Source organism: Empidonax traillii, unplaced genomic scaffold (assembly GCF_003031625.1).
Source record: "Empidonax traillii isolate 1590-97213 ecotype Southwest subspecies unplaced genomic scaffold, ASM303162v1 scaffold731:size316458, whole genome shotgun sequence".
NCBI classification, from domain to species: domain Eukaryota; kingdom Metazoa; phylum Chordata; class Aves; order Passeriformes; family Tyrannidae; genus Empidonax; species Empidonax traillii.
Window position 1 is genome coordinate 195,040 of NW_020955924.1, and position 13,210 is coordinate 208,249.

The window sequence follows — 13,210 nt, forward strand, 5'->3', positions numbered from 1 at the left end:
AAATTCGCCTCTGCCCATAATCCATCAGGTGACACCACTCCTGACCTCGCTCTGTAGTGAGCCAAGGTTTTAATGGAGCATAAAATTAGCCTCTACACCCCCCAAGCTTTGCATTTCCCTTTGTTAATGCTCCTGAGCATTTCAGACAAATTAAATCACAACAGCAGGTCCGTGCTGGCAGAGCGTGGCCTCATCTGCAGCTGGGCAGTGCCCTGAGCTGCCCGGCCACAGCTGGGCTGTGAGTTCCAGGGGCTCTGAGGTGAATTCCATCTGGTAGGTGCTGGATAATGCAGTGAGGCTTCCCCAGCTGCCCCTTGTGATGTGGGTAATTGGTACCACTGGAGGGGTTTGGATTTAATTCACAGCTCCTGGAGTGGGGATGGAGTCCTTATTGGCTTAGGAAGGGGTTGAGTCCTCCTGTCAGGATGGTGTGATGAAGGAATAATCCAAAGGGGATTCCTTTCTTCACGTGGATGGGCTGAACTGGGAGTTCTGGAGGCCAGAGCCACTCAGGGATGTTGTTCTGGGAGATGCCAGGTTGGGCTGGGAGCTCTGGAGCAGGTGCTGTGTTGCTCTGGGGAACTGGGGTGAATGGGCTCTGTGTGGAGCCTGGGCTGGTGCCTACCTCAGTCACAAGTGGTGCAGGGTCTCAGAAGGTCCTGTTGGAGGCTGGAGGGATGTGAGAGAGCTTGGGGTCCCTACTTAGCTCCCTGCCAGCAGTCCCCCACATCCCTCCCAGCAACTCAGGGACAGCTGTGCCCCTGCCTGTCCCTGTGCCAGCCAGGCTGTGCCATGGCAGCCCTGAGAGCTGGGAGCAGCCAGCTCTCCAAATGCTTCGTGAAATTATTTTTAAAATTCTTGAATCTTCTTGGCAGGAAATAGAATTTCCCTAAAGAGGTTTTCTAGTGGGTGAGCAAGGCTGGCAGCCTGGCTTGAGGATTCTTCCTGCCTTCCCAACAGGCTCTGGAGGAGCTGACATCGGTGCAGACGTTGATTAAAGTTAGAACTTGTCCTCCCAGCCCCTGGCAGGAGCTCACACATATGGTCCCTCTCGCAGCGCTGACGGTCCCTGGCGTGAGGCCACTGCATCGTCTGGGCTCGCTGGTTAGTCTGGGCTCCCCTGAGGATGCCAGGCTGGTGCTGGCACAGGGGATGGCATGTGACATGAGCAGTGACACCCAGCTCCAGGCTGCTCAGAGCCTGGGTTTACTGGAGGGAAGGGTGCTGGCAGAGTCGAGTTGGGGGCGGGGGTGGTATGTGTGTCCCATGGCACCCCGTAGTGTTCCTCAGCTTCCTCCTTTCCACAGAGCTCTGCCTGCTCTTGCTGCTATCCTGAATCCCATTCCCAGGGCAGAGCTGCTCCAGAGGTACTCCTGAATGCTTCCCTTCCCAATTTCCTGGAGTGATTTGGCTCTGCACAGTGTGCATGATGCCATCATCACCAGAGGGAGCCAGCTGGGGAGCAGGTTTGGCTGGAGGTATTTCAGAACAAAATGTGTTAGAAACACCCTGGGAACATCTTTGCAGGGATTCAGACCCAGCTGGGGAAGCAAAACTCTGCCCTGGTAGGAGCTGGCAGAAGAAGTTAGCACCGTATGGAGCCCGCTCAGCATCCCTGGATCCTGTGTTCCAAATAATTCATCACAAATAACACTTCATTCCATTTATTAATAATTAGATCTGAACCACCCACGAGCTGCAGTGTGTGCCAGCTGTGATGGGGAGGCACGTTTTTGGGACAAAACTTGGAGGAGAAGGGGTGATCTGGGGCAGGTTGGAGGCCGGGGCTGCCCTGAGCCCATGTTTCTGATGATGCTTTTCCCTGCCAGGACCCATCACCCTACTGCAAAATAAGGCAAAATCAGCTCCTCCTGGATTAAAATATGGGCTGGGGTGAAACCAGGCATACTCTGACCCAGCCTGAGGGTGCTCAGTCCAGTCCCACAACAAAGATCAGTTTTTTTCCAGGGATTTTCCTTCAGATCAGGCAGGGTACTGGAGTGGTTTCTCCTGAGGAAATCTCCCTCCTCCCAGCAGAAGAGCAGAGGATGCCGAGGGCTGTGTGTGGGTCCATGTAGTGGCTGTGTCTCACCTTTCGGGCCAGGGGGAGGTGGCACGGTGGTGACAACAGCCACCAATCCCTTCAGTCACAACATCGCCGGGAGCGCTTGCAATCACGGGCTGGGCTGGGTGCTAAATATAGAGCCCTGGGCTCGCACACTTAAGGAAACAAACGATCTGATGAGCATCTTTCTGCTGAAATATGAGCCCATTTATTAAGCTAAATGGACGTGAAATGCAAATGTGAGGTTACTGCTCAGCTATTTTCAAATAATAATTAAAGGCTTTTGGGACTACTCATTAGAAGATGCACTTGCTGTGTGACTCCCCATCCACTCCCCCCACTCGGTGGGGTGAGGGAGCCTGGGGAGGATTCCCGGTGCACAGGGTGGATGGTGAGCACCGAGCAGAGGGAGGGCTGTGGTTGTGTGGCGCTCTGTGGGCACTGTGTGCTCAGGGCTGGGATGTGAGTCCTCACCTGGAACCCCTCTGGGACTCCACCTGCAGCTCACAGGTCTCTCCTCCCTCGCAGGTGAAGAGCGTGAACCTGTCGGACGGGGAGGTGCTCTCCATCCGCGGCGTGGACGGCGATGCCCTGGTGGTCCTGGCCAACCAGACCCTGCTGGTGGAGGGCCAGGTGATCCGCAGCCCCACCAACACCATCTCCGTCTACTTCCGCACCTTCCAGGATGAGGTGGTGGGGACCTTCCAGCTCCACTATCAGGGTGAGTGTCTCCCTGATGTGGGTAGGGGTGGGATGGGGTGGGAGGGGGGTGGGAGGATGGCGGGCTCTGCCCCCACAAACCAGCTGGGCTCCTGTTGCACCACCTGCCCATGCTCAGAGCATGGGGTGGTGAAGGTGGTGTGCCCAGAGCAGAGGGTTCAGTGTGCTCTGATGTCCTCAACCCTAGCACTGGCTGTGCTTTTCACACTTGCCTTGCTCTGTTTCTGTCCCTGTGCAGCAGCTCTTCCTACACACACTCACACTGTAAGTCTATTTTTTACCTCAAAGAGCTGTAAAAAATAAATGAGTTCAAGCAAATTATTTTTAAAATAGAAACTGGGTCTGGGCAAGAGCAGTAACAGGTGGGGAAGCAGCAGAGCAGGGGGTTGGCACCTGGCAGCCAGGTCTGTCTGTGACACGTGGGGGCATCCAGCATGTCCCCACGTTCATCCTCCTGCGGGGTGGCTGGGAGCAGATGAGCCCTAAACTCCAAATGTGTGTGCTTGTTCCAGTGTTTATGCTGAGCTGCAACTTCCCACGGAGACCTGAGTTTGGAGATGTCACTGTGATGGATTTGCACTCGGGTGGAATTGCTCACTTTCACTGTCACTTGGGCTACGAGCTGCAGGGTCCCCGGGTGCTGACGTGCATCAATGCATCCCGGCCTCACTGGAGCAGCCCCGAGCCCATCTGCTCAGGTACACTGCACATCCTCAGGGCTACGGAAAACTGGGGTCCACAAATTAAAAAAATAGTCCCTTTCTTTGTGCCATGGGTTGAGAGAGGTCCTGGGAGAGGGTGAGAGCGATGCCTGGCTCTGCACACAGAGCAGCCCGAGGTACTGCTGCTGGCTGGGCAGTGACAGCAGAATCTATCCCCTCATTAGGCAGGAAAGGAACAGAAAATAATAGATTTTATGTGTATGTGTGAGTATATATGTGTGAGTATAAATATGTATAGATAGAGCAAAGCCAAGCCAGCCAAGAGGTTTGTGCATTAGGGATTGAGGAGAGTCAGGCAGGTGCCAGCAGAGGGGCTCATCCATGGGCTGTGGGTGTACAAACACCCCCGTCCCCTTTGCCCTGCACTGTCTGCCTGCCCATCCCAGTGTGACTGTCCTCTGTTCTGGCAGCTCCCTGCGGTGGGACGGTCCACAATGCCACCATCGGCCGTGTCCTGTCACCCAGCTACACTGGGAACCAGTCTAGCAGCATGTACTGTGTGTGGGCCATCGGGGCACCCCCGGGGCAGAAGCTGCACCTGCACTTTGAGAAGCTCCTGCTGACTGAGAAGGACAGGTGAGGGTCCAACCCAGGGCTGGAAGTTCCCAGCGGTTCCCAGCTCCCCTACCTCAGACCTCCTGGGGCTGGGTGGGACACAGGGACTCCTGTCCCATGTAACGTGCCGTGTCCTGTCGTGCAGGATGGTGGTGTACAGCGGGGAAACCAACCAGTCTGCTGTGCTCTACGACTCCCTGCGTGCAGACAGCGTGCCCTTCGAGGGGGTGATCAGCGAGGGCTCCTCCATCAGGATCGAATTCCTCGCGGAGGAGCCTGTGGCCGCCACAGCTTTCAACATCCGCTTCGAAGGTGATGTGTCCTCATCGTGGTTCCCTGGGGGGAGGGAAGGGAGGGTAGGAGGGGTCTCAGCTGATGCTGGCACCAGCAGACATGGTGCTCCCCTGTGCCACTGTCCCTGTGTCACTGTGGGCAGTGACCTAAACCTCATAGGTGCTGGAGGAGCTTTGGGGAATATATTTATCTAGGAAAAAAATAGGGGAAGAAGTAGTGAAATGGAATTTCCTCCAGCAGGAGGGCTTGTTGGTGAGCTGTGTTCATCGGACATGTATCCTGTAGCCAGGACAGGGCTGTCCTCCCATTTCCCCATCTGCCATCCTCTGGATCCATCTCCTTCAGGGACAGGGTGCAAGACCAGCTCTGGTAGCTCACGCAGCTTTGCTCCAGTCATTTAAGTGGATCACACTGGAGGATTGCTCCCATGGGAGCCCTGTGCCCCTGAGCAGGCTCAGTAATACTCAGTAATCCCAGGGTGGATGGCTCAGCAAACACAGTGCCTGGCAGTGCCATGAGCGTGTCCCTGATGCTGATACATCAGGAGTGGGGTTTGAATAAACCTGAATGGCTCAAGGCAGAGAAATTGTTGTTAATCCTAATTGCCTGTAAAACACACCATGGAAGAGGCTGTCCATGCATAGTGGGGATGCAGGGGTTGGTTCCTGGCTGGGGACAGTAGCAGAGCCTGGGGCTCACCCAGTGAACCCCCAGAGAGGGAAGAAGCTCCATGTCCCTATGGCTAACAGGACTTCTCTTGTAGCCTTTGAGCGGGGTCACTGCTACGAACCCTACATCCAGAATGGGAACTTCACCACCTCCGACCCCACCTACAACCTGGGCACCACTGTGGAGTTCACCTGTGATCCCGGGCACTCCCTGGAGCAGGGCCCCGCCGTCATCGAGTGCGTCAACATGCGGGACCCGTACTGGAACGACACGGAGCCGCTGTGCCGAGGTCAGTTCCTGCGTCACGGGCAGCACTGGGCAGTGGGCATGGACACCCCTGTGACCCCCTGAGGCCTGACCACCTCTTGCTCCCTCAGCCACGTGTGGGGGGGAGCTGACAGCTGTGGCTGGGGTGATTCTGTCCCCCAACTGGCCGGAGCCCTATGCAGAAGGGGAGGACTGCATCTGGAGGATCCATGTGGGTGAGGAGAAGCGACTCTTCCTGGACATCCAGCTGTGAGTAGCCCAGGACCTCAGTATCTGTCTCTGCCCAAACAGAGCACAGCCCACTCTGCTAGAGTATCCTGCTCCCCTTGCCCCAGGGCTCTGCACCATCATGGAATCATTGAATCCCATAATGGTTTGGGTTGGAAGGGATTTTAATGCTCATCTCATTCTTGCCCTGGACAGGGGCACCTTCCACTATCCCAGGTTCCTTCAAGCCCCGTCCAACCTGGCCTTGGACACTTCCAGGGATGGGGCAGCCACAGCTTCTCTGGGCAACCTGTGCCAGGGCCTCACCACCTTCATAGAGAAGAGTCGTGCCATGTTCCTGTTCGGCCCCTCAGAGCTTCCCTAATTCCTGGTGATGCACTTGGTGCCACGGGCAGAGCCAAGTGCTGCTCCCTGAGTTCAAAGCACTGTTACACCATCCATTGCAGCAGTTTATTGCTCCTCCAGTGGCTTCGAACTTGCCACACAGAGTGTTGCCACAGCAGAACGTGGCCATGTGCCACCCAGGGTGACACACAGCACCATCAGGAGCTGGATTATATGGGGTTAGGAGAACCTGAGGGTATCCATGAGCTGCAAACAGGGGAATCTTTGGGCTGAATGTGAAATATAGGCACTAAGGGAGCAGAGCCACACAGCAAGCTCAGGCACGGGTTGGACATGCCGGGATCAGCAGGGAACAGGATCCGATGCCAGGATGGGAGCCCTTGGCATGGTAATGCTGCCTCTGTAGAGGGAATCTCCTTTGATGCTATTTTGGGTTTTCAAGAGGAGGACATGTTTTAAGTAGAGGCTTAGAATCATAAAGATTTTAAGCTTCCCATAAAATCCCAAGTCAGAGCTCCCAGAGCACCTCTCCCTGCTCTGTGGGTGCTTGGGCTGAGCAGAACTGGAGGCCAAGTGATTTGAAATCATCAGACATAAATGTCACTGAGAAAATCGTGTTTGACAGAAAGCAGAGATTTACTACAAATGTCAGCTTGCCATGGGGATTAGCTGGGCTGCTTCCAAGAACATTCCTAATAAAACGTTTGGGTATCAGCTCAGGAATCTCCTGTGGGGCCAGGAGCACCATGGTGCTCTCCCCTGACCCTCTCCTGCCCTTGGGAAGGGGAGGATGGAGTGTCCCTGCCCCAGCCCCTTCTGTGCCACCCAGCAGCAAAGCGCTGGTGCCGGCAGTGCCCCCACTAGTGGTGCCGGCTGTGCTCCCAGCGCCGGGGAGCCTTGCTGGGATGCGGTCTCGGCAGGACAGCGAGCAGGGAAGGGGGTGTCAGTGCCCACCCTTGGGGTTGATGTGATCCGTTCAGCCGGAGAAGCCGCCTGGTAGCAGCGCTGGCACCAGAGCCATGTGTCTCCCGGGATGTGCATCCATCTCCTGCCCTTGGCCTGGCAGCAGGGCGGGAGGGCCAGCCCTCCCCATCCTCTTCGGCTCCAGGGCAGCCGCATTCCCGCCGCAGCCGAGGCGGATGGAGGCTGCGGAGCCGGGGCGGATGGAGGCTGGGGCCGGCGCTGCCCGCTGTCCCCGACATCCCCGCCATCCGCGGGCCGCCACTGCGCTCTGCTGGCCGAGGGGACGAGCGCGGCGGCGCCGCCGGGATCGGTGCTTTCACGGGCAGGGATGAGCTGCCCCGCGAGCTGCCGGCAACGCCCCGACCTCGACCCACCCGGAGCCACACCCGGAGGGCGGAGGGAGCCGTGGGGCTGAGGCTGGGAGACAGGCGGGGATGGGACAGTGCCACAGCGCTGCCCAGACTGCCTGGGGAGGGGACAGGGAGTGGGACAGGGACAGAGACAGGATGGGGATGCGACATATATGGGAATGGGGACAGGTACAGGATGGGCATAGGTTGGGAATGGGACAGGGACAGAATATTGACAGGGATGAGGACAAGACAGGGATGGGGATGGGACAGGACAGGGATGAGCCACAGGGTATGTTTGCTGCACTGCAGTGCTGGGACAAGTGGTCACCTTGCTGCCCTTTGAGTCCCACACCATTGCATCCTGTCTGGGTTCCTTGCCCTGCTCTCTAACCAAACTCTCCTCTCAGCCTGAACATCACCAACAGCGACATCCTCACCATCTACGATGGGGACGAGCTCACTGCCCGCATCCTGGGGCAGTACGTTGGCAGCAGTGGCCCCCAGAAGCTCTACTCCTCCAGCCCCGACCTCACCATCCAGTTCCACTCGGACCCTGCTGGGCTTATCTTTGGGAAGGGACAGGGATTCATCATGAACTACGTAGGTACGGAGAGCGGGGGGGCTGGTGTGTCCCCTGCCCTTGCCGTGAAGGTGAGGATGTGACACACAACCAGCCCAGGCTGTCCAGGTGCTGAGTCTGGAAGAGGGAAAAATGGCTGTGACACTAGCATTTCATATCCCACCAACCTGCTGCAGAACCCCCAGCCCAGCTGCAGATCTCTGGGCCAGCCATTTCTGGGGTGTCCCTGTGTGCCTCCCTGCTCCAGGCTGGCAACAGGCAGCGGCATTTTTGGTCCCTGTTAGCCTTGGTCTGGCCCAGAGGGAAAGAAATTGCTGGAAATTGGTGTGCGGGATCCCCCCACACCCCCTGTCAGGTATAAGCTGATGGTAGGGGAGGTCACTGAAGCCAGTCCCTGGGTGGGCTCTTGAGATGGATGTTCACAGCTCCCAGCTCTTTGCTCCAGAGTGGCTCAGACTGCACCTGGAGACATCTGTTCCATCGTCCTTTGGGACAGCCCTGTCTGCCAGACTGGGGTGGGGGGGTGCCCACACAGGGGACAAGTACTGGGGAGGGCACTCCTTCCCCACAGCTGCCTGTGGCCTCACTGGTTTCCTCTCCCCCATCTGCCTTCCCCTGCCAGACTCCTTCCAAGCGTGTTTTCCTTGCACTGCTGACAGCCCTGGCTACCACAAACAGAGCAAACTGCAATGCAGAGCACCTGTGAGGCTGCAGGTCCCTCCTTGGTGCTCTGCAGCACACAGGGACAGGCTCAGCCATGGGCACAGGGCTGGGGAGGGCAGGGCACAACCGGGAGAGCAGGGCACAGACCCCTCACCTGAGCAAACCAGCCATACCATGGTACCTGCACTGCTCCTGCCCCTGCAGCCAGCACTGAGCCTGGTGTTCCCAGGTTGTCCTGACCCCAGCACAGGTACTGCCCCATCTGAGCCCTTTGCCTGCTGGTAGGGACAGGGCTGGGGAGGTTTCAAAGAGCCCCTATAGCCCACTGCTGCCCCTTCCCTGTGCCCAGGGGATGGAGCCTGAGGACCAGCTGCCAGTTGTGGCTGTGCCATTTGTGGGCCTGGAGAGCTTTGGAGCACTTGGGCCATGAGTCCAGGTGTGGTGGCTCCAAAGAGGGTAGTGCCATGGGGTCTCACTCGGTGACTGACAGCCAGAATCCCTCTTGGCTGCAGAGGTGTCTCGCAACGACTCCTGCTCTGACCTGCCCGAGATCCAGAATGGCTGGAAGACCACGTCACACACAGAGCTGGTGAGAGGAGCCAAGATCACCTACCAGTGTGACCCGGGCTACGACATTGTGGGGAGCGACACCCTCACCTGCCAGTGGGACCTCAGCTGGAGCAGTGACCCCCCCTTCTGTGAAAAGAGTAAGTGCCCCAGAAAGGTGCTGCTGTTCCCATCCCACACCCCTGTAATGGTGCTGGTCCTGCTACCGTGCTGGGGCTGCTCTGATGGGACTCTGTGCTCACCATCCTCTTCTCCCCAGTTATGTACTGCACGGACCCAGGGGAGGTGGAGCACTCGACCCGCCTCATCTCCGACCCTGTGCTGCTGGTGGGCACCACCATCCAGTACACCTGTAACCCCGGCTTCGTGCTGGAGGGCAGCTCTCTGCTCACCTGCTACAGCCGCGAGACCGGGACGCCCATCTGGACCTCTCGGCTCCCACACTGTGTCTGTAAGTTTGGGTAGTCTCTCCTGCTCTCCTGCAGTTCAGCTCCTCTTTGGGGGCCCCAGGGACTCCTTCCCTGAAGCTGGGACCTTTCCCAGTAGGGGGGTGGTACAGAACTTTGAGCTACCTGGAAGCAGGATGGGGTAGGACACCAGGTACTTCCCACTGCCCTCTGGGATCCTTTTCTCCCTCAGTAGCCTAAGCCCTGAGCTAACCCCGGATGTGTTTCGTTCCCTTTCAGCTGAGGAGTCACTGGCCTGTGATAATCCAGGACCGCCAGAAAATGGGTACCAAATTCTTTATAAGCGCCTCTACCTGCCAGGAGAGTCCCTGACCTTCATGTGCTATGAGGGCTTTGAACTCATGGGGGAGGTAACCATCAAATGCATCCTGGGCCAGCCGTCCCACTGGAGTGGACCCCTGCCCATCTGCAAAGGTAATAGAGGGAGGGCTGGGGGACTTGGGGATAGCTCATGCCTCTGTCCCCAGCCTGGGACAGCCCAGGGACAGCCCTTGGTCTGGCTGCAGACCTTGGCAGGTCTCTGGCTGGGAGCTGAAGTCAGCTGAGACCTGGAGTTTCTCTGGCTTTGGGCTGAGTGAGCTCTGCTTGACCCAACCTGCTCAGTCCTGGCCACGCACTTACAGGCACAAAAAGCTTATTAAAATCTGGGATTTCACCGTGTGGTTTGTGACCAAACGGGGCAGGAGACCCTGAATCTGGGCTCCCCAGCAGCCGACCACTGCCAGTGGCCAGTCAAACCCAGCTACATAACAATAATTCTCCATTTCTCTTCCAGTGAACCAAGACAGCTTTGAACACGCTCTGGAAGGTGAGTGATGCGGGTTTGCTGGATGTGCAGGGCCCTGAGCCAGAGCCTGGTGGAGCCTGGGAGGAGGGGGAGAGGCAGAGAAGGGATCACACGGTGCCTGCAAATGCCAACATAATAGATCTTGTCCTTTCAGTAGCAGAAGCTGCTGCAGAGACATCGCTTGAGGGTGGAAATATGGCCTTGGCCATATTCATCCCCGTGCTGATCATCTCCCTGCTGCTGGGAGGAGCGTACATCTATCTCACAAGGTGAGGATACAGTTGGGCTGGGGACCATCACAGAGCAGGGGGGACACGGACAGGGCTGGCTCAGCATTGCCATGCCCTTGCCAGCTGCACACCCTGGGCATGGTCCTCAGGAGTGCTTTGGGGTGCTGGTGGGGAGGTGGGATGGGGGAATTGGGAGATGGGGCTGTTCCTGTTCTGTTCTGGGGTCGGTCCATGCAGCCCAGTGACTCCAGCATCTCCCACAGGTGTCGGTACTATTCCAGCCTCCGCCTGCCCCTCATGTACTCCCACCCCTACAGCCAGATCACGGTAGAAACAGAGTTCGACAACCCAATTTATGAGACAGGGGTGAGTCCTTCTGTGCCCATCCTCCCTGGGGACCCTCCTGACGGGTTGGGCTGGGTGGGCAGCCATGGGATGAATCCAGCCACACTGCTGTGGGAGTGCTGAGTAGCAGGAGAGGAATCTGTCCATGTTGGGCACTCACTAGGAGCTGGGTGGGAGGTGCAGAGGGTGCAGGGTCCTGACTGGGAGGGCATCACTCCCCTGAGGACAAAACAATACCCAGGATCTTTCTTGCAATCTGGGAACAGGGAGATGATCTTGAAATGCAGCTGCTGCCCTCAACTGGCTTTTCCTTCCTTTCAGGAAACACGAGAATACGAGGTTTCAATATAAGGACAGTGGTAAGAGAGTCTCCGGCTGCGAACTTAATGTGCTCTCATAGAACTTCCTCAGTAACTAATCCAGAGACCACGTGGAGTTTGGTTGGACCCCCGGACCTGCTGTTGTCTTTCCTTTTGCCTCTTTATTGAAGATTTTACTGTTTTCTTCACTGTATTTATTCTATTTAAACTGCGATAGGTGTGCTGCCAAGCCCTGGGCACAGGCAGCAGTGGGAGCCGGGGCAGAGCTGGGTCCTGGTGAGGCCAGGGAGGCATGGGGGCACCTGCTGTGTCCCCCTCCATGGCAGAGTGTCCCCTGGCACTGCCCACACACACAGGGGGACTTTTGCGGTTCTGGTGTTGTTAAAAATTAAAGATGTCTCCATTGCAAGAGCCTGCGGTTGATTGCTGGGAGCTGAGGTAGCGCAGGGTCCCCTGCAGGGCCCCATCCTGCAGCTCCCAGCTCCCCAAGTAGGACCCTCACCCAGGGGCTCAGGTGGCACCGGGGCAGGGATCGTCCTTGCTGCAGGGCTCAGGAAAGCTGTCGTCCAGGGAGCCAGGACAGCCTGGCACTCATGAGGCACACGTTCTTGTCCCACTTTGCATTGGATGTGGAGAGGCAGCGAGCCAGGACTCACGGGGTGATGCTCTCCGGAGAAGCACCAAGCAGTGACCCCCGGCTGCCAGTCTAACAGGGTGGGCAGCCCCAGAAGCCACCCTGCAGCGAGCAGAGCTCTGCATCCACTGCCTCCCTGCTCACACCAGTTGTTCCTCTCCAGCAGCACCTCCAGTTACCCTGCCAGGAACACCCTGACCTGGTAACGGCCTGAGGCCACCCCTTGCCCCCCCCAGCAGCATCTCAGGGTAAGCAGGACAGGCTGGGCTCCCTGTCACCACTCCTTCCACTGCAGGAGGGTCCACAGCTGACCCTGGCATCCAGAGCTGGGGCAGCACATCCCACCCAGCACCTCCCGGATCAGCACCTGGCTGGGTCTCACAGCTGGGCAGGAGATGGAGAGGGGCAGGGGATGAAGATGGAGGTATATTGGGTATGGAAGGCAGATGGGATGCATGGGGGCTCTGACACAGGAGACCAGCCTGTGGGGAGGAGAACAGCCCCTCAGAGCTGATCCTGAACCCCAGTTCCACCCTTGGCATGCCCTGTGCTCCTCCATCACCCCTGCCAGAGCCACACATTGGTAGGGCCACCCTGTCTGCAGGGACTTAGACCCCAAAAGGACACCCTGTCCCCATGCCCCCCATGCCACAGCCCCCAGCCAGCCCCTGGGGAGGGCAGCAAGGCCACCACCACATCCTCGGCTGCCAGTGTCCTTCTTTTGTCCTTGTAGAATAATCACAACCACAGGAGGCTGGGTTAGCTTGGGGTGATAGCGCAGCTCTGCAGTGTACAGCTGGGATTTGGGGTTCTTCCTTTAAAAACAACGAATGTGTGTTTGTAATTTGTAAAGGTTAAAAAAAAAAAAAGAGGAAAAAAAAAAAAAGAAAAAAATGTGCCAAAAATGTACGAAGCATTTCATTTCCCTTCATACATGTCTGTTTTTATAAGAACAATGTGAAAATTGCTGGGATTAAATATTTTTGAACATGATAAAGTAGTTCCGTGGGAAGCTCTAGCATTCAGTATAACCTCGATACCAATTGTTCTGTGTTTTTAAATGTCTGAAATCAGTTTGCAGAGACTGAGGCCGCAGGCTGCAGCGGTGCAGGAGGGAGTGAGGGCTGGGCATGCTGCATGGCCCGCTGTGAAATGGTGGCCTGATACCACTGGCTTGGCTCTGAGTGCCAGATCCTGCCCTGGTGCAGCCCCACAATGTCCCCTGCTCCTGTGGGATGGAGGCAACCAAGCCCTGCTGGGACACGGAGTGAGCTGGCACAACCCTTGGGATATCTCCCGCCTGGGACACCCTGCAGGAGCCGGCACTGGCTCCCCCTGCACCCTCTGAACTCAGCACTGTCCCTTCGTGTGCCAGCCCAGCCCAGCCCAGTGATGTCTCACAAGGTGGGTGGGGGTCTGGGTCTTGCCCCAAGGCA

General features: G+C 57.3%; 1 protein-coding gene across 2 annotated transcripts in view; it reads left to right on the forward strand.

The window, feature by feature from the left end:
- SEZ6L (seizure related 6 homolog like) overlaps nt 1–12,669 on the forward strand; it is a 37,736-nt gene extending 25,067 nt beyond the window's left edge. Inside the window, exons 4-17 of one of the 2 annotated variants that reach the window (XM_027900460.1) lie at nt 2,594–2,786; nt 3,298–3,483; nt 3,918–4,083; nt 4,208–4,374; nt 5,120–5,314; nt 5,403–5,541; nt 7,589–7,785; nt 8,937–9,131; nt 9,251–9,442; nt 9,678–9,872; nt 10,234–10,266; nt 10,403–10,514; nt 10,739–10,841; nt 11,142–12,669. In XM_027900460.1, the coding sequence (XP_027756261.1) occupies nt 2,594–2,786; nt 3,298–3,483; nt 3,918–4,083; nt 4,208–4,374; nt 5,120–5,314; nt 5,403–5,541; nt 7,589–7,785; nt 8,937–9,131; nt 9,251–9,442; nt 9,678–9,872; nt 10,234–10,266; nt 10,403–10,514; nt 10,739–10,841; nt 11,142–11,171 (2,103 nt within the window). In that variant the 3' untranslated portion in view covers nt 11,172–12,669. Of the gene's footprint in view, nt 1–2,593; nt 2,787–3,297; nt 3,484–3,917; nt 4,084–4,207; nt 4,375–5,119; nt 5,315–5,402; nt 5,542–7,588; nt 7,786–8,936; nt 9,132–9,250; nt 9,443–9,677; nt 9,873–10,233; nt 10,267–10,399; nt 10,515–10,738; nt 10,842–11,141 lie in introns of both variants that reach the window. The other variant, XM_027900459.1, reaches the window with a different exon arrangement.
- The last annotated feature ends 541 nt before the right edge of the window (nt 12,670–13,210 follow it).